At 53.6% G+C, this 24728-nt stretch overlaps 1 protein-coding gene across 1 annotated transcript in view; it reads left to right on the top strand.

The window, feature by feature from the left end:
* Window positions 1–24728, top strand: part of STK32B (serine/threonine kinase 32B) — a 361511-nt gene that overhangs the window by 321081 nt on the left and 15702 nt on the right. Inside the window, exons 7-11 of the mRNA XM_021100993.1 lie at window positions 200–303; window positions 10802–10918; window positions 13609–13734; window positions 16554–16685; window positions 18470–18534. Coding sequence (XP_020956652.1) covers window positions 200–303; window positions 10802–10918; window positions 13609–13734; window positions 16554–16685; window positions 18470–18534 — 544 coding nt within the window. The remainder of the gene's footprint in view (window positions 1–199; window positions 304–10801; window positions 10919–13608; window positions 13735–16553; window positions 16686–18469; window positions 18535–24728) is intronic.

Here is a 24728-nt window from a genome sequence, read left to right as displayed (position 1 = left end):
GCTCGGATCCTGTGTTGCTGTGGCTGTGGTGTAGGCTGGCAGCTGCAGCTCTGATTGGACCCATAGCCTGAGAACTTCCATACGCCACAGGTACGGCCCTAAAAAAAAAAAAAAAGCAGGATTCCTGGCCCATGTCCTCTCTCTAAGGCTCGATGAGCATGACGTGAGATGCACAGTGACGTTCTTTTGTCTCTGGCAGCCCCGGAAGTCTTCCAGGTGTATGTGGATGGAGGCCCCGGCTACTCCTACCCTGTGGACTGGTGGTCCCTCGGCGTCACCGCCTACGAGCTGCTGCGGGGCTGGGTAAGCTGGGCGCCTGTGCAGTGATTGCCGGGCCTGGGGACGTGGGGGGCTCAGGCAGTGCCAGGCTTGGGTGGCGTTGGCCACCCATGCCAGTGGGACAGTGCCCCATGCTGGAGAGAAGCCCTGGATGTCTGTCCCAAAGGGCCGTGTGTGTGCCAGCTCCAAGGTCGCCCGCCTTGGAAGGGTCTTCGTAAGTTCCTGGTCCAGTCCCCTCTTCTACACGTGGGTGAGGGAAGGGTCTTTTCCAAATTCAGCCGCTGATCGGTGGCAGCTCAAGCACGCAAAGAACCTTGGTTTCCTGATTTCAAACACTGTCCTCTTCCAGCTGACTTTCCAGCTGACTTATTTTGTTTTTGTTTTTGTTTTATTTTTGTCTTTTTGCCATTTCTTGGGCCACTCCCGCGGCATATGGAGGTTCCCAGACTAGGGGTCTGATCGGAGCTGTAGCTGCCAGCCTATGCCAGAGCCACAGCAATGTGGGATCCGAGCCGCATCTGCGACCTACACCACAGCTCACGGCAACACCGGATCCTTAACCCACTGAGCCAGGGCAGGGATTGAACCCGCAACCTCATGGTTCCTGGTCGGATTCGTTAACCGCTGCGCCACGACAGGAACTCCCCTGTTTTTGCTTTTGTTCCAATCTTCCCCGGATACCTATCTTGGTGTTGTGTAAAAATGGGGCATTCGGTACAGATTTTTTGTTTTATTTCCTGTAAACGGAATCACGGAAGATGACTGGTGAAGCGCTTTGGTAACTCATAAAACACTCATGTGTTTTCTTTACATAAGTATCCTTTGAAAATGATGCCAGTTAACCTCTCAGGACCAGGGGCTCCCCCTTCCTACAGTCTGTTCTGTGACGCTGAAGCCATCCAGGGATTTATGGGCCCCTGGAGCGTGTAGTTCTCCCATCACTTACGGCGGCGGGCAGAAAGCGCCTTCCTCCCGGTGGCTGCTGTTTTAACGTGGCCTCCCGGTCATCGTGTACATGCGTATTCAGGACGGTAGATGGCGCTTCTTGAGGCCAGGGACCCCCGGCGCACAGTGATAACGGTGGGCTTGAATGAATGAGTGAATGGCGGCAGCTGTGGGAAAACCATCCAAGCGGTGAGTTAGTATTTCCCACCCTGTAGTCAAGCAACTGTTGTCTGCTCTTCATCGCAATGACTTCCCCTGAATTCCTCAGAAACACATGATGGTACCTGATATGAATGCAGAAAAATACACACACACACACACACACACACACACACACGCATATACACACACGTATGTGAAATGGACAGCACTAATGGCTTGAACCTAGCCAGAACCAGATTGGGACTTGAACCCACGGGCCGGGACTCGAACTCAGCCAAAACCCTGGTTAGGACTTGAGCCTACACTTTTAAGTTGCAGTCACTCGCCTTGTGTCTGGACCCACTGAGGTTCGGGGTCTTCATGCCTCCGCGCAGAAGGAATTCAGTGAGAGCCAAGGTGATAGGCAAGAAGTAGATTTATCCAGATAGGACGCTTGTGAGAGATATAAGCGGGCGGGTACAGAGGCTCTGCCCCGAGGATCCGGTGAGCTCCCGTTTTATCCTCCAAGAGGAGTGGGAGTAGGAAAAGACCGCCTCTTCCTCTTTCTAGTAGCTAGTTTCTCTTTCTCTTTCTAGGAGTAGCTCCTCCTTAGTATCCAGTAAGGTGTGTATTCAAATCGGCGGAAGGGCGGTCCCCAAACTCCTGCCCTTGGTCTGAACCTGAACCCCATCCCCCATCCACTGACCTGAGGCTTATCTCACGCCTCCACTAGTCACGCAAGCCTGCCTTGTGCCGATGGCTTTCTTGAGCAGTTAGTAACTTACAGTGACCTCCCAAAGTCCCCTAAGTTTCTCTCTCTGTCTATGGTCCCTTATTGGGGCTGCTACACTTGCCTGTGCCTTCTCCATCCCTATAGAGTGGGTGTGTGTGTGTGTGTACACTTGTGAATTTTCTCAGGCATTGGCTCTCTACACAGTTCATCCCCCAGGCTTACTTCTCCCTGGTTAGTTCCTTTGTCATGTCCTGTGTCTTTGATATACACTTAAGGAGGGAGCATGCATGTCCCAAGGTACTTGTATGAACCAGAGGACACAGAAGTTGCCAGGGGCTGTTTATAACGTATCAGTCATACAGATGACCTTGGCAAGCCATTGACCTAAGCACGGTTGGTCGGTTGGTCGTTTGCCGGCAGCAAGTGTAGTCTCTGTCAGAATAGAGATCAGATCAGAACAGTCAAAGAGGATGACTTTGCAAAAAACCCTAAGGACTTGAAGATAAAACATTTCTGGGTTGGTGGGGTTTTGTTTTGGTTTTGGTTTTTGGCTTTTTAGGGCCACACCCACAGCACATGGACGTTCCCAGGCTAGGGGTTGAATTGGAATTGCAGCAGCCCATGGCCACAGCAATGCCAGGTCTGTAACCCCCAAACGAGGCCAGGGATCAAACCCAAATCCTCGTGGATGTTAGTTGGGTTCATTGCTGCAGAGCCACAGTGGGAACTCCCCACATGTTGCGTTTTTAATTCATCTGAGCCGTCTGCTCAGGGGTCCAAATGCCACTTTCAGTGGAAGAGGGAGGGGGACATGGTGGGATCGGGCCGTTGCTGTGGGGACAAAGTGAACAGGCTCACTTGTTGTGCACTACGAGACTCTTTCTCCAAGATACCTCAGTCTTTTGGTCTTCAAGCACAATGGATTTATGCGAATACTTTATTCCGGTTTTTTTTTAAAATAGAAACAATCATTTTTAGTCAAAAAGCGCTACTGCAAAACCGTCATGTTTACCCGTGGACTCCGTGAATTTAGATGTCGGCCTTCCTCCTTGAAATTCCGTCATGTCAGCAACGGTACCCCTGACAGGTGCTTACCCCCTGTTCCTTGATTCCCTCGGATCCAGGGGGCTCCTTACCTGCAAAAGATGAAAGGCTGTGGTGATGGGAATTTCCCAACACGTGGTCTAAGATCTTAAGGTTGGAAAGCATTGAAACGAAAGGCGGGAGATTGATGGGATGGATAGTGGCCAGGGATGCAGGAATGTTCTAGCCCTGGAGCAAAAAGAGACATCTGTCCCCAAAGGCTCCATGGGGAGAGCAGAGAAGTGTCCACAGGCCTGTCATCTGTGGGCTGGAGGTCTCGACGCAGAGCCTCCCGGCAGCCTGTGGCTCCTTGGCCTGGACCAGGGGAGTCACTCCGACCCTGCTTCTCTCTGAGCCCAGACTGGATCAGTTTTCACCCTGCACACCTGCTCAGTGAAGGAAAGAAGATTCTAGAAAGCACCATCAGAGAGCTCCCTTGTGAGCACAGCTATTCCAGGGGCCATGTGACCACACCCCCGCATGGGAACTCCCTGGGGACAGAGAGGAGGTTTCCCCTCCACTGAGCCAGAGACGGGACTTACGTGCGAGTCTGAGCCCAGCCACTGCCCCCTCCCAGGTGCGCTGGGGACATCCTTGCTGGGGACCACCCACCTGTAGAAAAGCACTGCTTACCTCCAGAAAGAGCCGTTTCTTTTTTTTTATAGTTCTAACACCTGCAAAGATTTTCCTCTTACTTAACCGACAGCTGCCTCCTTGGGACACAGAAAGAGCATCTTAGAGGAATTCACAGGTTCAAACCCTGGCTTTACCTGGTGCCTCATCTGTGATCTTAACCAAGGCCCATCCATAGGCCAAGACCCAGGAGCCTCATCTGTCAACCAAAAGGAGTGATGACGGCTACCCAGAAGGATGGCTCGGAGGGTTGAGTGATTCTGACTGATAAACGCTCATCACTGGGTCAGTGTCAGCTCCTCTCCCCTGGTCTCGGATTCCTGTCCTGTCCTCTTTACAACGCAGCCTCTCCCAAGCCAGAGCCTGGCCCTGGGAGCGGAGGTGAGTCACGCCTGGCTGCTGACCGTCAGCGGGGAGATCCCGGGGCCCCGGGGAGCCAAGGTCCGGGCTTCCTTCCACGCTGGTGCCGTGACTCTGCCACCAAACTCCCCTGAGCCCCGCCCCTCCTTCTTCAGCCGGGGATTATGAGGCCGGCCTGCGGGGGGGCCCCCCCGAGAGGCTTCCGGGAGAACACGCGGACAGAGAACGCAGGAGGTAGCCGACGGCTGGGGAAACGTGCCCATGGTGATGCTTCTGCAACAGGGAGATGCAGAGAAAGTGCCAGTGACTTCTTCTTAGAGGAGCCTGGGAGGACTTCTGAGCGGGGAGGGTCACGCATGAGTCGTTGGAGGGAACCGTGTGAGCAGAGAAGGGGAAGGGCAGCAGAGGCCGACACAGCCGCCATCTGAGACTGACCGGCCGTCAGAAGGACCGTCGGGGACTGTCTAGAAAGGACCCTGAGGTCGGCTGGAGTCCCTTGGCTTCCCTCTCTAGGCAGTGCAGTGCTGTCCATGGAGGTGACAGCACAGTGCTCTGGCTTTGGAGTCACACGTTTCAGGGATCAAATCCTAACTTTGTTGCACAGTTTCTTTTTCTTTCTTTTTTTTTTTTTTTTTGCTTTTTAGGGCCGCACCTGTGGCATATGGAGGTTCCCAGGCTAGGGGTTGAATTGGAGCTACAGTAGCTGACCTACACCACAGCCACAGCGACGCAGGATCCAAGCCACATCTGCGACCTACAGCACAGCTCACAGCATCGCCAGATCCTTAACCCACCGAGCGAGGCCAGGGATTGAACCTGCATCCTCTTGGATACCAGTCAGATTCGTTCCCGCTGAGGATGGGAACTCCTCTTGCACCGTTTCTGAATGGTCTGGGGTGAGCACATCTCTAGTCAGTCAAAGGGAAGAACAGTGGCTGCAGGCCCAAAGCCCAGGGCTCCCCAGCCTCAGCGCCGCGGACGCCTGGGCTGGGTACCGCCTTGTGGTGGGGGCTGCCCTGTGCGTTGTAGTGTTTAGCAGCATCCTGGCCTCTACCTGCTAGATGCCAGCAGGAATCGCCCATCCACTAAGGACACGACCAAAATGTCTCCAGACTTTGCTAGATGTCCCCTGGGGGACAGATAATCCGCAGCTGCGAACCACCACGGTAGAGTCATCAAGGGGACCAAAGGAGGTTGTGCGTGTCAGCCACTGGCCCTCTTGGCCTCGCAGGGTTCACTTGCCATGCAGACGGATGGGGACCTGAAAGCCCCACAGTGAGGTGCCAGGAGGACTTCTGCCCTCTCTGCGTCCCCCCAAGCAGCCCTCCCACCGGGCGTTACCCTTGCTATTGACCCAGTCGGCCCTTCTCCTTAGGGTTTGATAGACAGAAGGCGGGGGCGTGGAGAGGCTGATGGATAATCTGGGGAGAGTCATAGGGCTTCTAGGGGTTGGAGTGCAGAGCTGAGAACACCTGGATACACACCAGGCCCTGGGTTCAACCAGAGACTCCAGGCGGTGGGTTCAGCCCCAGAGACAAGGAATCTATGGATGTATTAACCCAACAGAGTCCTTGGGTTGGGGCTGGGTTCAACCCCGGGATGAGGAATCTATGGGTGTCTTGCCCCAACAAAGGGATAGAAGCGCCCTTGGATTGAGCGCTGCCTTCAGTAAAGCGAGCAGAGAATCCTGGGAGGAAGCGAATCCTGTGACCTCCTGCCTGCAGGTGTTGTGTCCCCATCAAGGGAGGGGTTTTCAAGCCATGAGTCCTGGAATGGTAGGACACTGCAGGGCTGATTCCACCGTTCACAGGGGGAAGGATGTTTCTCCCGAGCTCTGGAGGTTTCAATAGCCTGAGGAACTCTTCTTTCCTTTCATCTCTTCTGTGTTTGGGACTTTGAATCAGAAGATTCGGGGGGAAAACATTGGATTCGAGGGTCCCCCAGGCCCAGCTCAGCTCTCACAATTAAAGTAACAGGTCTACGGCAATTCTTGGCCGCCTTTTTCTCTTTCTTAGTCAACTGGCAGTTTTTATAAACTGGGTTTCCTGGAATAGAGACCCACCTGCACCCCATGATGAGTCTATCCAGTGCCCTGCTGGTAAAGTCACTTTTACAAGCCGTGCATGTAATTACTTTGCCTTATAAATACCTCTTTCTTTAAAATTTTATTGGTATATAGTTGACTTACACAATCGTGTTAATTTCAGGCCTGCAGCAGAGTAAGTCTGTTTTATATGTATATATATGATGTTTTCCCATTTAGGTTATTACACAGTATTGGGTAGATTTCCCTGTGCTTACAGTAGGTCCTTGTTACCTGCCTGTTCGAGATCTAATAGTGTGTGTGTGTCAATCCCAACCCCCTAATTTGTCCCTTCCCCTTCGGTAACCGTAAGTTTGACTGCCTCTCGATTTTCTGAGTCAACACATCCTAAGGCCAAGGAGTGAAAACCAAGCATCAACAGAATTCTTTACCATAAGCCAGTGGAATATTGATCTTCATATTTGCCCATATTCTTGTAGAAGGACCTAGGTTTTCCTGCAACCACGCAAACAGTTCAAGGCTGGACCTGGGGCCTAAAGCTACAGAGCCGATTTCAGTCATAGCATCCCAAAGCATTTCCAGATGGGTGTAGCTGCTTCTGATGTTTTACAGCTGTCATTTTTATCATCATTGTTATTTTTTACCGGTCAGGTTCCCTCCAGAGGTGGGGCGATCCACAGAGGGGGGGGGGTTCCATGGGGGTGGGTCTGATGAGAGGTGGATCCATGGATGCCTTGAAGTAACCAAGTGGGAAACGGAGATTGAAATGTGAATGAAAGGAAGAGTCTTCACACTTGTTGGCTGGTTCTGGGCTGGGTGCTTGGGTTCTGGGCTCTGGTGGAAAGAGCAGGAAAGGGAGTTCCCGTCGTGGCGCAGTGGTTAACGAATCCGACTAGGAACCATGAGGTTGCGGGTTCGGTCCCTGCCCTTGCTCAGTGGGTTAATGATCCGGCGTTGCCGTGAGCTGTGGTGTAGGTTGCAGACGCGGCTCGGATCCCGCGTTGCTGTGGCTCTGGCGTAGGCCGGTGGCTACAGCTCCGATTCGACCCCTAGCCTGGGAACCTCCATATGCCGCAGGAGCGGCCCAAGAAATAGCAACAAACAACAACAACAACAACCAAAAAAGACAAAAGACAAAAATAATAAAAAAAAAAAAAAAAAAAGAAAGAGCAGGAAAGGAGAATCTGGGGCTCTCTGTGGGACATTGGGAAAGTCACTTTTCATCTCCCAGCCTCCATTTCCCAACCTTTAAAATGAAAAGAGGGCCTATGGCATCTGTCTGCCAGCACCCTTGCTCCTGTAGCAGCTGGGTGTCCGGGGGGGGGGGGGTTGGGGGGGGGAGCTGGGATGTGAGTTGGAGAAATGGCCTTTTGAGAGGCAAAAGCATGGGAGAAACAATTCTGAATAGTCCAGAAACCAAAGCCTCAGCTCCTGGCCTGTCTTCAGGTGGTGGCCCAAGCCCTGGTTCTCTGGTTTCCCTGGCCCTCCCTCCACTAAGGCCACACCCCTCCCATGTGCCTGGTACCCCCTAGAGATGCCCCCAGCACGCATCCCATACCTGATGTCTGTTACTGCGTCTCCCTCCAAGACGATGAGCTCAGAGCCAGTGGCAGAGGGGGTGGGGATGCCTGTTGTCCTGCTCACAGCAGTGTCCACTCTGCAGAGGGCACTAGCACAGCCCAAGAACAGAGTGGAAATCAGACCCTGCGGAGGGGACCCCTGCATGTGGAATTCGAGGGCGAGGGAACTTGTCCAAGTCTGCTCGTGCTGCTGTGACAAAGTGCTGCAGACCTGGCGGCTTGAACACCGGAAACTCACTCTCTCACAGCTCTGGAGGCTGGGAGTCCAAGATCAAGGTGTCTTTGGGGTCAATTCCTTCTGAGGGCTGGGAAGGAAGTCTGTCTCCTCGCTTGCAGATGGCCATCCGCTCCCTGCGTCTCTGCACGTGGGTCCGCTCTGTGTCTCCCTGAGTCCTAGGTTCCTCTTTCTGTAAGGTTTCCCCTGCTTACCAGGACTGCAGGCATGCTGGATTGCCCGCCCCCACTGCCCCCAGTGACCTCGTGTTAACTTGATCACCTCTGTAAACACGCCGTCTCTAAATAAGATCCCATTCTGTGGTGCTGGGGTCCGACTGCAACATACACATTTGGGGGACACGTCTCAGCCTGTGACAGTGGTGGTCAGAGGCGAACTGGGGGTGGACGCTTCTCAAGCTTTGATCTCCTGCCCCACATCCTAGCCCTGGGGCTTGGTGCCTCTGGCTGTCTTCTGTAAAGCCGTCCAGCTCATAGTAGCTGACTCATAAAGATGCTGGGGATTTGTGTCACATCCCAAACGCTGTCAATTAACACTCTTATTTGGTTTTGTTTTGTTTTTTTGTCTTTTGGGGGCTGCACCCTCGGCATATGAAGGTTCCCAGGCTAGGGGCTGAATTGGAGGCTGCCAGCCTACACCACAGCCCCAGCAACTCCAGATCCCAGCCGTGTCTGCGACCTACACCACAGCTCACCGGGCAACACCACTGAGCGAGGCCGGGGATCGAGCCTGTGTCCTCATGGATGCCAGTCAGATTCATTTCCACTGAGCCGCAAGGGGAACTCCCACTCTCATTTCTAATTATGGTTGTTATTACTGGTGGCGTCCTGCGAATACCAAACAGGGAAGCAGCTTTGGGTGGACATTTTTAAAATTCTTTCTTTTATTGAAGTATAGTTGATTTACCAAATCATGTTAGTTTCAAGTGTACAACACAGTGATTCTCACACACACACACACACACATTCATTTTCAGATTCTTTTCCCTTACGGGTTATTACAAAATACTGAGTATAGTTCCTTGCTGGAAATTTAAAAATATTAAAACTGAAACCATATTCTCCATCCCGTTAAATTAAAACATGTTTGAAGAAAGATTTAAAGAATGTTAGCATGTCAAGCTAACTAGACTTTGTAGGGAGCCCATTGTTGGTGGTTTTGCCTACTGGGCGGCGGGGGGTGAGGACGGGGATTCCTGATTCGGTTAACAGATGAGGGAGGAGGCAGCCAATCAGGAAGAGGCCCCTCTCTGGGTGGACCTATCAGAAGGCACAGGCGCACGCGTGTGGGCGGGCATCTTCCCCCGCAGAGCCCTGTTTGGTAAAGACCTACGCTCCTTCATTCCAGGGGGTTGTACCCCCCGCAGAGCTCAGGCCCCTCGGCATCTTGGGTTGACCCCTCCTATATGCAGCATCCCCGTGGGAATCCAAGTTCCAGGAGGTTGGAGCAGGCTCTTCATAAACGGTGGGAGCCCCCGTAGTGTCTGGGCTCGTGGTCAGTGTTCAATCCGCAATGGTGGGTGGACGAGCCACATCCTTGTTGCTGTCATGCTCTGGGACCTGCTGGTCCGCAGACACTGAGCACGGAGATGGGGAGCTGTGATCCCACTTTCGAGGCGCCTGCAGCAGGAATTCCATGGGACAACCAAGTTCACCTGGATTAACGATGTGCTCATACCTCCCAGTTTCTCCGGGATGAGGGTGGTTGTTGAAACATCCCTGCTCAGGAAACAGTTGCCTGCTCTAGCCCTGAGCCATCCGAACACTTCTTAGAAGGTAGAGCCAGGCGGGGGGTGAAGAGGCTCAGAGAGACAGCGGTTCTTTGGCGGGAGGAGTGGAGGGAGTGGAGCTGACATTCAGGCTCTGTCCAACCCTTCCCCAGGGTCCCAATCAAGAAAGCTTTCTTGAGCTTTGAGAGATGCTTAGAGGCAAGAAACCGCCCAGGGCAATGTCGAGAGAACTGCCAGGAGTTTTAACGCTCCAGCAAGCTGGGAATCGGAGAACGGGGCTTATGCTCCCTCCCTGTGGGGAGGAGAGGATGGCAGGTGGACGAGGCCCAGCATCTGGCATCCTTCTGCCCAACAGACCCCGATCCGGCCCTGCTGCCTCCCAGGCCAGTTCAGCCAGGGCAGGGAAGGTGCAGCCAAGGCCTGCCCGTAGCTGGGGGCTGGTTGGTGAGGGCCACTCCTTCTCCCCACTCCTGTCTATGTCTCTTACCTTTTGTCAGGTCACTTCCGCTCCTTTGGCCATAGGAGAACACCCACCAGCCAGGTTTCCTCACTGCCCTACAGCCCAGTCACTGGTATACACAGGTCCAGGCCACCTGCTCAGCCATGTGAGAGCAACACCCTCTGTTAGCCTGAAGGGAAGGGATACACCACCCCTCAAAACGCACAGTTGGGGGTTTTCTGGGTTTTTGTTGGTAATTTATTTGACGTGTAACATTAAAGCACTGCCGGCATTGTGTTCATTTCTGCTGTACAACAAAGCGATTCGGTTATGGATATGTACCAGTTATCTTTCACATTCTTTTCCGTTACGTTTTATCACAGGATGTTGAATAGACTTCCCTGTGCTGAACAGTGGGATCTTGTGGTTTATCCATCCTACCCGTAATCGTTTGCATCTGCTCATCCCAAACTCCCAGTCCACCCCCGGACCCAGCCCCTTGCAGCCGCAAGTCTGTCCTCTGTGTCTGTTTAACACGGCGCGGCATCTTCCGCGGGCTGTCTCGCTGTCTCTGATGCCCCCGCTGTCCCTTGGCTGCAGAGACCGTATGAGATCCACTCGGCGACGCCCATCGATGAGATTTTGAACATGTTCAGGGTGGAGCGCGTCCACTACTCCTCCACGTGGTGCAAGGGCATGGTCGCCCTGCTGAAGAAGGTAAGGCGGCTGGCCGGGGAGCCGGTCTCTCGGTGCAGGATCAGGCAGGCAGGGCAGCAGACTGAGGAGTGAGCAAACGGGCGAGGGACAGCGGTGGAGACAGCAAACTAAGCGGGGCTCTAACTCCTCATCAGAACGCTCTCGCCCTCTGGCATCGAGACCACAAAGCTGCTGGACCAGGGGCGGGAGGGTGTGGCTCGGAGTCACATCTGTGGCAGCAAAGCCCTCCGGCTCTTTTCACTCCACTACAAGCTTCTAATAATTAGAAACATTTAATGCCTGTGGTTCTTTAAAAATTGTACAAATCAGGAGCTCCCGTTGTGTCTCAGCGAGTTAAGAACCCGACTAGTATCCATGAGGATGTTGGTTGGATCCCTGGCCTCGCTCAGTGGGTTAAAGGATCCAGTGTTGCTGTGAGCTGTGGCATTGGTCGAAGATGTGGCTTGGATCCAGTGTGGCTGTGGCTGTGGTGTAGGCTGGCAGCTGCAGCTCTGATTCGACCCCTCACCGGGGAACTTCCGTATGCCACAGGTGTGTCTGTAAAAACGGGAAAAAAAATTTTTTTTAATATACACATCATCTTTAAACTCACTGAGCTTTACACACTGGGCATCTCCTGACTGTTTCCGAACTGTTACTAGTAGAATAAAGCGGTGGTTCTCCTCATGTGGTTCCTGGACCAGCAGCATCGCGTGGGAGCTTATTGGAAAGGCAGATTCTCAGGCTCCACCGCAGGCCTTCCGAATCAGAAACTGTGGGGTGGGTCCCGTAGGGTGCCTTCTGGCAGGCTCGCCAGATGGTCCTCAGGCTGGCTGGCATCCAGCACAGGCAGTGGGTCGTGGCACGCTCCCTGTGAGGCTGGCATTCGGCCTGACTTACTCGGAATCCTCCAGGTGACAGAGTCAAGCCTTGCCTGTGGTTGGCGCCAGTCACCTTAATGAAGGAATGGTGACGCCAGCAGCCAGCCCCGGTTGGGGGCATGTTATGTCCTGGGCCACCTGGTGGCTCTCCTCACTTAGCCCTGGGAGCTGAATTGGGTTATTACTCCCAGAGGAGAGATGAGGAAGGTGAGGCTTAGGGAAGGAAAATCATTCAATCAGTGCCACAGGGCTGCTCGAGGGCAGAGGAGAGTATAAATCCAGGCTCTCTGAATTCTGAGTGTCAGCTCCAAGCCCCCGTAGATGACTCCTGGGATCACTCATCAGTTATATTCCTTTAGGGGAGGCTCACCTCCTGGGTCTTAGGCATCAGTGGTCCTTAACCCCAGCCGCTGACCAGACTCACCTGGAAGCCCTTCCCACCTGCCAACATCTTACCCTGCCACCCACCCAGGGCATCAGAGAATGAACTGCTGCCTAAATAGTAACCCCCAAACACACACACGCAGGGCACTGAAGTGGCGTCTCTCCTGACATCTGCACCTGTGGTTTGGGGCAGCTCCTAGAGAGAGGCCACCACGATCAGCAGGGGGTTCCCTGCCGGGTGTCCCTCAGGTGCTGTGACTCCAGCCCACTTGGAGCAGTGACAGGTGGGTGCAGACTGGCAGTCCTGATTCCGACCCCCATCTGCGGGGGGTCCTGCCTTAGCGCATCCCAGGTCCTTACCAACCCCCTTTGGGTCTCATCCGAACCATGAGCAGCAGGTGGAGGAGTTTCCATTATCCTTCCTGCTTTCGGAGCAGGAAACGCTTGCAAGGCAGTCGGTAGCTTACCTGAGGCCCCACGGCTACAAATTGGCCATCCCAGGGCTGGGCCTCATCATTTATTTCCATCCCAAGTGTTCTTTGCACCAGATAAGCTAAAGTGGTTTGAAAGCTGAAAGTCCCCCTGGATGCAAGGTAATAATATGTCTTTTTTTTTTTTTTCTGCATCACCCCTTATTAGCAGAAACTCTATTTGAGAAGCTAAAAATTGTCCCCTTGGCTACAAATGAGGCCCCTCCGTCAGGCTGCAGAGGTCACCTCATAGCTGTTCAGGGATCAATTTCACTATGCTTTGTGCATCTCGTTACCAAGCTGAAGATCCTGAAACAAGGCGGCTAATCCTTTTTCTTTTTAATTGGAAGCCTCTGCAGACATGGTTGAGACGTGTCATGTCACAGGGCATGAGTCCCGGAGGGAGCACGGCAGCTGAAAATCCAATCCCTGCCCCAGCGAGCCCCTTGCTGGATGACCTTGGGGAGGCAGCCTGACCCCTCAGTTCCTCCCTGGTTATGAAGACATGAGTGTGGGTGACATTTCCAGCGCAGCAGCCCAGACAGGGCAGGAATGGATGGAAAGTGGGAAGCGGGGGTGGGGGTTCATTTTGCCCAGACTCCGCCTTCAGAGTCTCTTGAACCTCAGTGGGGTGTGCCATCCAAGCGAGCATACATCTATGTGTATATATATATATATATATATATTTTTTTTTTGTCTTTTTGCCTTTTCTAGGGCTGCTCCTGCAGCATATGGAGGTTCCCAGGCTAGGGGTCTAATTGGAGCTGTAGCCACCAGCCTACGCCAGAGCCACAGCAACACGGGATCCAAGCCACTTCTGCAACCTACACCACAGTTCATGGCAACACCGGATCCTTAACCCACTGAGTGAGGCCAGGGATCGAACCCGCAACCCCATCATTCCTAGTTGGATTCGTTAACCACTGCGCCACCACGGGAACTCCTAAGCGAGCCTATTTTTGCCCTTTGCCTGCAGCTCCTGACCAAGGACCCCGAGAGCCGCCTGTCCAGCCTTGGTGACGTCCAGAGCGCACCCTACTTGGCCGACATGAACTGGGACGCGGTGTTGGAGAAGGCGCTGACGCCAGGCTTCGTGCCCAATGTGAGTGTGGTCCTGTCTGATGGTGTCCCCGCAGGGCCCCCCACCTGGGCACACAGGAGGACCCCGGAAGCCGACCTCCGTCACCGGAGCACCAGAGAGGTTCCGTCTCACTGAGGCTCAGGGTGGATTTGACCCGATTTCCCAGGTCCTTTGGGGGCAGCTTCTCTCCCTGTATCAGGTCCTCATGGGCACAGAGCATCTTTTTTCTTGATGAGTCACATGCTCTGTGCGCATGTCCAGGTCTCCCCCGGGGTGGAGGGACAGCGGGGTAACGGGAGCAGATGAGCCCGGTTTTCACGGGCTGTCAGGTAGAGGATGACAGAGAACTAGCAGTACCTGCGTAACCTGCTACCTGGTAGCCCGTGGGGGCTTACTACCCACAGAACAAGCTAAGAGGACAGGGAGAAACCGGAATGAAGGATGAAGAGGCAGGGGCCGCTTTCAGGTAGAGATGCAGAGATCTGAACCAAGCGAGGGAACCAGGCTTGCAGAGCTGGGATAGAACCATCCAGACAGAGGGACCATCAAAGTCGCAAGGTCGCATGCCACCTCGAGGCAGCAGAAAGCTTGGGCTTCAAAGAAGAGCGAGACGCCTCTATCACAGGAGCAGAGTAAAGCAGAAAATACGAGGGCATGAGGGTGTAAGGACCACAGCCCAGAGTGTTGCTGGCAGGGAGGTGTTGGCAGGGCGGCACTGGTAGGGGCTGAGATGAACAGTAGGGGCAGAGGGGGGCCTGGAAGCCAGCCAGGGGGCTTCTGAGAATAAACTCTCCCCCAGAGAGAAACCTGGCCCCTGGGACAGTCTGGAAACACCCACCTGCCTTTCCTGCCGGGCAAGGGACAACCACAAAGCCCATGGGAAACAAGTGAGGGGTGGACGCGGGGAAGCTGGGGGCTGGGGGGATGGTTGGCTTTCCTCCTGGGAGCCTGCACAGAGCACTGGAGGAGGAGTGATCAATGGGACCCCAATCCTGGGCTGCGGTCCAGCACAGCCCCCTCCTTGCTGTGACCCCAGAGCTGCCTCTGCTTCAGGGGCTCCCTGCCTCCTCGGAGCCCCTCGGACAGCTATGCGAAGACAGGTGCCCGGGGCTGGTGACCCAGTGGCTGCTCAGTCAGTGCCCCTCCCCTTCCTTGCACGGCAAGAGGGCGGGGATTTTGCTTGGCCACCTGTGGGCTCTGTGTGTGGGGTGTGCCAGCCATGCCTCCTGCATTCACTGAGCCGAGCACCTGCACGTGCAGACACTGGGCACAGCCCCAGGTGACTCCCAGGTAAAGAAAGGTCTGGGTGCCAGTTGTCAGGGAGCTTGTGGATGGGAGCAGGGCACTTCACAGGGCTCAAAGCCTGGTTCTTCCTCCTGCGCCAGCTGTGGCAGGGCCCTGGCTGACATGGTGGAGGTGAGGCAGCCTGGCCAAGGCCAGTTTGATTGCAAGTAGCGAGAGCCTCGCTTACAAGTTGCAGTTTAAGGCCAGGGCTCCCATGGGAGGTGGCCAGGCGACTGCAGGGCAGCAAAGGGAATGGTCAGTCCTTGCAGGCTTGCCACAGATCAGGCAGCATCTGTTCCAGAAGTTTTGCAGACACTATCTCGGTTAACTGTCATCGGCCCTCTGAGCCTGCTGCGTTTTACACGGAGGAGGAAACTGAGGCAGAGAGAGGTCACGTGTCTCCCTCAGAGCCATGCAAGCGAAGGACGAGGAGGTAGCACTTAGTGGCAAGGCTGGCTGGCTCCCAGGGCTGTGCCTGGTCCCTCTCCTCCCTAGCCCCCATCCTATCAGGAGCAGGTGCACTGACTCGGGGACTCGCTTCCCACGTGGCCCTACCTGAAGAACTTCATTCACTTATTTAATCTCCGATGAGGGAGGAATTCTTATCCAGACCTTAAAGATAATGGCCTGAGTCCCAAAGAGATTAAAAATATGTCCACAGTCAGAAACCAGCAGGACTGGGTGATGTTTGAACAACCTGTTGGTGTTACAACCACCAAACTGTGCTTCCGGAGAGGGCCGGCGTCCTGGACCGGATCCCGGGATGAAAAAGAGCCACCAGGGATACGCTGGGGAGGCCGGTCTTGCCTCTGACCAAAGTGGCTGGAGCCTGGCATGGAGCAGGGCCAGGCCTGAGGGTCAGCTGGCCCCAGCTACAGGGGGCCAGGGGGCCCGGGTGGGGAATTAGGTAGATATTGGCCAAAAATGGCAATTTTTTGGGGGGGTCTCTTTTTTTAGGGCCATACCTGTAACATATGGAGGTTCCCAGTCTAGGGGTCGAATCAGAGCTGCAGCCACTGGCCTACGCCACAGCCACAGCGACGTCAGATCCGAGCTGTGTCTGCGACCTACACCACAGCTCACGGCAATGCCGGATCCTTAACCCACTGAGTGAGGCCGGGGATCAAACACGCATCCTTACGATTGCTAGTCAGATTCGTTTCCGTTGAGCCATGCTGGGAGCTCCCGAGAAATGGCATATTTAAATGCAGTTGTTACAAGCGAAATTTGTAGAAAAGATAGTCGTGACATGAGAAGGAAGCTGTGATAAAATAAGCACAAATATCAGACTGGAAAACCGAAGTCGACCTCGTGAAATGAACACGCACAGGAGGTTAAGGAAACGTGTGGATGTCAACAGATGGGGTTGCCCATCTGGCAGGTGGGTGCAGGTGGGTGGGGATGACGGGGCTACCTGAGTGACATAGGCAGTGAGCAGGTGTCACTTGGCATCAGCAGGAAAAAGCGTGGCTGGGGTACCGCAGCGTAGGAGTTAGTGGTTCCTTGTTGCACGATGGATGGAAAAAAGACCCTGTCTCCTTTCTGCTTCCTTTCAGAAAGGGAGGTTGAACTGCGATCCCACATTTGAACTTGAAGAAATGATTCTCGAATCCAAACCGCTTCACAAAAAGAAGAAGAGGTTGGCGAAGAACAGGTCCAAAGATGGCACGAAGGACAGCTGTCCCCTGGTGAGCCCTGTCCCCTGAGCAGACCCCAGGGAGAGAGGAATCCTAGACTCCAGTGACGGTGATTGGGCCGGGCTGCTGCTTAGCCAGACGGGGGCTGGCAGCTTCCCCCTTCCACTTACCTTTATTTGCAGTAAATGAAATGCCCCCATCAAATGAGCAGTCTTTCATCGCGAGGCACTGGGAAAGCATCCTTGGAGGCAGACGTGTCTGTGCTCCCATCATTCACGTAGGCACAGCTCCTGGGGCAGCCACATCCATATCCCTAAGCAGGAGCAGGAGAAATGATGCTGCATGACACCGCAGCTGTGCCAAGCAGCCCCCAGCACCCTCTGCAAAGCCTCTATGCCGTGGAGGCACCCGGGGCCACGCTCTCCACTCCACGTGCACCTCTGTGGGTCCCTGTGTTAACTTTCCAGGCTGCCGTCAGGCAGTGTCACTTGCTGCGTGGCTTAAAACAACTGCAGTGGTATTGACTCAGTCCTGGAGGCCAGACGTTCAAGTTCAAGGCATGGGCAGAGCTATTATGCTCCTTCAAAGGCCGTAGCGAGGGTCCTTCCCTGCCCCCTAGCTCCCGAGGGTGGCCGGCAGCCCCTGCCATTCCTTGGCTTGCGGCTGCATCGTTCTGGTCTCCGCCTTCACCGTCACGGGGCATTTTCCTCTCCGTGTCTGTCTTGGCACAGCCTTTTTTTAAGGACACCAGTCACTGGATTTAAGGGCCCACCTTGCTCCAGTCTGACCTCGTCTTAACTAGTTCCATCTGCAAAGACCCTGTTTCCAAATAAGAGCCCATTTATCGGTCCTGGGCGTTAGCACTTTGGCGTATCTTCTGGAAGGTCCCCTTCAACCCACCGCTGGCCCCTCCTCCATTAAAAATACAGTAAACATTAGATCGTGATGACAGTGGTATGAACTTGACTGTAACTTGCCATGCTAAAAGTTCATTGGGGGGGTGGCTAATTTTAAAACAAATTAATCATTTTTGGAGCCCCTAACAGTATGGTGGGCCCTGGGCCTGGGCCTGCTGAGAGTAACGCAGACACTGGCCTGGGGAAGCCCAGGCATGTGTTCATAGGGTGCAAAAATGGGGTGGGGGCGGGGGGGTCCCGCAGGGGGTGCCATGAGCATTTGGGAGGCGGGCGGCCCTTGGCCCTTGTTCTTGAAGAGAATGAGCGCCTTTGCACGGTGGCCTTGCATTTCTCCCTCCCCCCCACGCTTCTCCATTCGACCTCATCAACATTCACGGGAGCAGGAAAGCTAGGTCATGATTGTGAACGCACAGCGGGGTTTTTTTTGGTTTGGTTCGGTTTGGTTTTGGTCTTTTTAGGGCCGCACCTATGGCATATGGAAGTTCCCAGGCTAGAGGTCAGATCGGAGCTGCAGCTGCCAGCCTACACCACAGCCACAGCAATGGTGAATCCGAGCCGCATCTGACCTGCACTGTAGCTCATGGCCACGCCGGATCCTTAACCCACTGAGCGAGGCCAGGGATCAAACGTGCATTCTCACGGATACTAGTTGGGTTCGCAACCACTGAGCCACAACCAGAACTCCTGTAAGTCCATTTCACCACGGCTTTTACCTTGGATTTAATGGTTTAAAATGATGAGAAGCATCTTTGTCTGACGGGCCTGTCCGTAGCATGTGTCTGGACAATCAGGGCTGCGTCAGCCCCTAGCGTGTCCCCAGCCCCAAGCATCCTTGGTCCCATTTAGATCCGCCTCTGCTCATTATCGCCCCTGGAGGATGCTCCATCACCATGGTCCCCTCTCTGTGCTCTTTGACAGAATGGACACCTCCAGCAATGCTTGGAGACGGTGCGGAAGGAATTCATCATATTCAACAGAGAGAAGTAAGTCCTCCACCAGCATCTCTGGGCAGAGCGCTTCCAAGGACAGAGGTGCCCCTGGGAGAATGGGGGTCCCTGCCCCTCCGTGAAACCACCTGTAACACTGGAGGGGAAGCAGCAGGTGGACCCTGCTGTTCTAATCTTGCCTCTGCCCTGTGGCCTGAGCAAGGAGATCACCTCACCTCACCTCTCTGGGCCTCAGGGGCTTCAGGTGAAGTGGGGGTGGCCACAGCAGGACCGGGCTGGCACACGGAATGCTGGCACAGAGGCCCAGGCCCACAGATGGTTACATGCCAGAGCTTTGAAGCAAAATTGCCTGGGGTTGAGTCCTGGCTCTCCTGCTGCCAGAGTGACCTGAGGTAAGTGACTTAATGTCCCTGAGCCTCATTTTCAGCAGTGACAAAGTGGAAAGCAGTCCCTTGCCACCTGATTGTTGTAGAGTTAAATGAGGCTGTTGATACAATGCCTGGCATGGGAGTACTCGTGAAAAGGATTGCTGTCATCATCACCACCAGCAGCGTCGTTATCGTCACCATCGCCATCACATGACCACCGCATCTTCATCACTGTCACCATCATCTTGATTATCACCGTCATCATCACTGTCACCGTCACTATCACCATCATTGTTATCACCATCATCTTCATCACTATCACCATCACTATCACCATAACTGTCACCAGCATCTTCATCACTGTCACCATCATCTTCAGTATCACCATCACCATCACTGTCACCATCACTGTCACCATCATCTTCATCATTATCACTATCATCATCACTGTCACCATCATCACCATCACTATCACCATCTTCATCACTGTCACCATCACTATCACCATCATCGTTATCACCAGCATCTTCATCACTATCACCATCACTGTCACCATCACCATCATTGTCACCATCGTCTTCATCATTATCACTGTCATCATCATCACTATCACCATCATCATCATTATCACCATCGTCATCACTATCACCATCATCTTCATCATTATCACTATCATCTTCATCACTATCACCATCATCTTCATCACTGTCACCATCATCTTCATCACTGTCACCATCATTGTCACCATCGTCTTCATCATTATCACCGTCATCGTCATCACTGTCACCATCATCTTCAGTATCATCATCACCATCACTGTCACCATCATCGTTATCACCATCATCTTCATCACTATCACCATCACTATCACCATCACTGTCACCAGCATCTTCATCACTATCACCATCATCATCATCACCATCACCATCATTGTCACCATCGTCTTCATCATTATCACTGTCATCTTCATCACTGTCACCATCATCATCACTATCACCGTCATCACCATCACTGTCACCATCATTTTCATCATTATCACCAGCATCTTCATCACTATCACCATCATTGTCACCATTGTCTTCATCACTATCACCATCATCATCACTGTCACCATCACTATCACTATCATCGTTATCACCATCATCTTCATCACTATCACTATCATCTTCATCACTGTCACCATCATCTCACTGTCACCATCACCATCACTGTCACCATCATTTTCATCATTATCACCAGCATCTTCATCACTATCACCATCATTGTCACCATCGTCTTCATCATTATCACTGTCATCATCACTGTCACCATCACTGTCACCATCGTCATTGCTATCACCATCATCTTCACCACCACCACCATCATCGTCACCATCACCATGGATGGCACAAGGTGATGTGGCTATGCTAGGACCCCAGCATCATGGGCGGGCAGGAGACAGGGCATTGCTGAGTGGAGAGGGGCTCTGCTGGGGTCTGCCCTTCCGGCAGCAAAGCAAGCAGAGGCCCAGGCTTGGTCCCAGACAGCGTTCCCATCTGGGGCTTTATCTGCCTGGGACTGATGGGCTGAGCCAGCACTTGGGCAGCAGTGGGCTCACACAGCAGGAGCTGAAGCCCTGCAGGCAGGACAGATGGCGGGTCAGCCCCCTTTGGCCAACACTCAACTGGGCCTTGGGTGGAGACGATCAGACACGCTTCCTTCCCTCCAGATGGACAGAGACCAGGTTGACTTTTATGCGTTCACTGGCATTCCACCATTTTCGGCTCAGAGCAGATGACAGCAGCTAAGAGGATGCCTGTGATGGAAAAGGGCGGCCTGGGCGAGGTGCCTGCAGCAGGTGTCAGACTCAGGCTGGGTGTCAGGGAAGCTCCTAGAGGGGCCATGCCTGGCTGAGTGCTGAGGGGGGAAGAGGGGAAGGTGCAGAGCTCCAGGAATGAAGACAAGACACAGAGAAGTGAGACAGCATGACAGACACAGGGGCCAACAGCTGGCTGGGAAGTCAGAATTCCCGAGCATGCGTGGAGATGGGCAGCAGGATGTGAGGCCCGGGACAGGGTTGTTTGGGTTTCACCCCGTGGACTGATGGGCAGAGCGGAGCCCCGTTCCCAGTGGGCGCTGGGGGAGGTGAAAGCAGCAGCAGCCTGCCATTTATTCTGGGCGGCTATAGTCTAGGGCCGGTGGGTGCCCAGGTAAGCAGGGCAGAGCAGATAACCCCCACCCACTGAGGGGCCGCGTCTCCTTGCTCCCCCTGTTCCAGCCAGCAGAACAGGAAGGGCCTATCAGACTTGGGGCAGGTGGGGGTTGACGCGGTGAGTGGTTTCAGAGCATCACAGTTTCTCTGGAGTCCTGCCTGCCCCGAGGCTCACAGTCCCTTCCCAACTGTAGACACCCCATCCTACTGCTCAAACCCACCCGGGCACTTTGGACCAGAGAGATGGTGGGCTCCAGGCAGCCTAGCCTTGGGCCCTTCACCCGTTTAGGCAGGGGCTGTCGGGACCTCAGAGAGCATCTGGATAGCAAATGTGAGCCTGCGAGAGGCAGAGGGTGACAGACCCCAGCAGACAGCAGGTCGCGTGGCATGTTGTGCCGCCTGCCGAAAGACGCTTCAATTTGGAATCCGAAGAATCCGAGCCATTTCCCTTTAAAGGAAAATGAAAGTGAAGTCTCCCTGCTGGTGTCATTTAGGAGTCACCTCTGGCTGCTTTGAGCAGAAACGTGACTATAGAGCGTGGCTTCAACCAATTCGATGTTCTTTCTCGCGTGGAAGAGTGAACGGACGGGGAAATGGAGGGTCGCCCAGCCCAGTATGCAGGACTCCTTTGAGCGTTGTGGTCAAGGGTTTGAAGCGAGGCTGGCACCGTTTACAGGAGTGAGCAAAATAAAGAGAGAGGGTGGCAGCCGTTTTCCAGATGGGGGGACGGGGTGGGGGAGGGTCAAGGATCAGCCTATGCAGAAGCAGCAGGCGGGGAGAAGCCGCTGGGAATAGGAGCTGTGCCTGGGTCTGACTGTGGTTCCTGCTCCTCGTCCCTGCTTTTCTGCTCCCCCAAGGTGCTCCCCAGCTAATAGGTGACCTGTCCTTGCAGGCGTGCTGGGAGCCGTGCCTTTCCCCCAGCCTCTCCCTACCCGCCGTATAAAACTACCCAGTGGAGGGCTTGGTGTCCCCCACCAGGATGCTGTCTGGGCATCTTGTCGACCCGTGTCAACCCCCATCCCTGCTCCAGGAAGTACATGGGAGGGAGCCTCATGGCATCCATCCAACCTTCCCTTTGGTGGTTTCTCCAACTGCAAAAGTGCCTGAAGTCAATTCACAAGGCACCGTCTGCCCCAAAGCAAGAGATGTCCTTTTAAACCAAGACAAAAGTAGCCACCCTTCCTCCTGCCTTCCTTTCTGCCATCCTGTTTTGGAAGCACCGGCTGTGTTGGCACTTGAGTTGCTGAGAGAGGAAGTCAGGTACCTTCTTTCCAACATCAGCCCTGTGGCCAGTGGGGTGACAGTAGGGGACGCTGAGATGCCGAGCCAGACTTCCCTTCCTGCTCCGCTGGGACCACGCTGCCCCCTGCCTGCATCCTCCAAAGTTCCATCTCCTTCCTTGTTGCCAGAGGCCAGCTCCAGCGGCCGGGGAGTGTACACTTTTTTCCGATCGGAGAGGGATGCGGCGTCGGCGAATGTACAATTACAGAGACAGCCTCTTTGTTCCTTCTTTCAGGGCGCTGGACTGCTCCAACTTTATTGGCAACAGTGGTTGATTATACAGACAGTTTTTGGCTACAGATTACATTACAGTGTTAGAAGTACATTGGTTAACTATTACATGGTATAGCAGCTATACATCCTGTTTTAAGATCTCTATTTTAACTAAACTTAATACTTTGAAGAGGCCGTAGACACAAGAATTTGGCATTTACAAACCTTATTTGTAGATGGGTGCTTATCTTCAAAGCGTTATGGCAGGGAGACAGTGTAAGTAAATATAAACCAACTTAACTAAACTAGCTATTACTAAAAAGCTTTTAAAATCAAGGACAAAACTCACAGCTAGGTTTTTTAGATAAGATATGGCTAATTTCTATGGACCTCATCAAAATCCTAACTCTAAAGTTTACTATATAACTAGTTAGTAGATAAACACTATGTTTTAACTAAGTTGAATTTAAATAGGGGAAAGTCCTTCAGGATGAAATTCTTATTATATTATTGTTGTAACTTTGTTAAATCACACATCACCACAGGAAAATAAGAATGGAAAATAAGAATAATAAGTAAATAATCAGGGAGGACTGAGGAAAACTGAATAACAAATAAAACAACAGGAAAGACGAGGTCACCCGAGAAACAATCCATGTTCTCCAACGCAAACATGGAAATTGTTTCCCCAGGGACGCCCCAATTCTTCCCCATCAACATCGAAGTGAGAGCCGTGTAACCTGAGGCCTGCCCTCGGCTTGTACCGTTCAGGTGAGCTCCCTTCCTTGGGTAGGAACCTGCCTTCGGGTTTTTCAGCCATCAGGCAAGGTCCTTGTTTTGAGTCCCCGCATTTTCTCAGCTCCCCGCACTTCCGTGCTCCTCAAACCTGGCCATCAACCTGCAACACACTGGCCCTGGGCCACGTGCAGTCATCACGGGCTTCGTCTCTGCAGAGGGCACTGCAAGGGTGAACCAGAAGGAAGCACAGGGATTCGTATCAGAATCTCCTACGGGTGGAGGTGGTCAGCATTTAGAGTTGCTGCGTCTATTCCAGGTTGAATTAGGTCTCCCCCCACCAAGATATGCTGCACTGCTAGCCACCAGGTCCTCAGAACGTGACCTCATTTGGAAATAGGTTGTTGCAGATGTTCAAAGTTGAGATGTGGTCACACTGGAGGAGGGGGCCCTTATTCCAATATGACAGGTGTCCCATAAGAAACACAGACACGGGCGGGGGGGCACGTGAAGCTGGAGGCAGGGACTGGACGGACGCAGCTACAAGCCGAGGGACAGGAAGCATGGCCCACAGCCACCAGAAGCCGGGAGAGAGGCCTGGAGCAGATTCACCCTCAACTCTGGCAACACCTTCATCTCCGACTGCTGGCCTCCAGACGGTGATACAGTGCAGTTCTGCTGTTTTAAGCCACCCGGCTGGTGGTACCGTGTTACAGCCGCCCTGGGAAACCAGTTCAGCTTCCGTCTTCATCAGAAGCTGAGAGAATGGGCCGAGGGATCTGCATTGTGACATATTCTTCAAGTCATTTTGATGCCTAATGGTTTAAAGATTTCTGCTGGAGACCAGTCTTCCCAAACCACGTATCCTCTCTTTGGTTCTAGCCTGAGTCCCCAGGATCCTGATCTAAAACTGCGTCCAAGGACGGAGGGAACAAAAAGTGTCCCCCGAACGGAGACGGCACCTCGAGACCGAGAGACGAGGCAGGCAATGCCATGTAGAAAAAATTTTTTTCTTTTTTTTTGCTCTTTGGGGCCGCATCACAGCATAAGGAAGTTCCCAGGCCAGGGGTCGAATCGGAGCTGTAGCTGCCAGCCTACACCACAGCCACAGCAACTCGGAATCTGAGCTGCATCTGTGACCTGCACCACAGCTCAAGGCAGCGCTGGATCCTTGACCCCCTGAGCAAGGCCAGGGATCCAACCCGCATCCTCATGGACCCTAGTCGGATTTGTTTCCTCTGCAGTTACCACCTCCTGCAGGGGCCACGTGTGTCTCCTCAATCAGAAAAGGCTCTTGGGCAGAGAGAGGGTTTCGCTTCCCCCGTGGGATGAAGAAGCGGGCACAGGCGTTGTCGGCTAAGAAAAATACAACCTGAAAGTTGTTTTATTTGGGGTGAAATTAGGACTTAAGCCTGGGAGACAGCATCTCAGGGAGCCCCGAG

Source organism: Sus scrofa, chromosome 8, assembly GCF_000003025.6.
Source record: "Sus scrofa isolate TJ Tabasco breed Duroc chromosome 8, Sscrofa11.1, whole genome shotgun sequence".
Classification (NCBI taxonomy): Eukaryota; Metazoa; Chordata; class Mammalia; order Artiodactyla; family Suidae; genus Sus; species Sus scrofa.
This window is presented reverse-complemented; position numbering and strand designations above follow the sequence as displayed.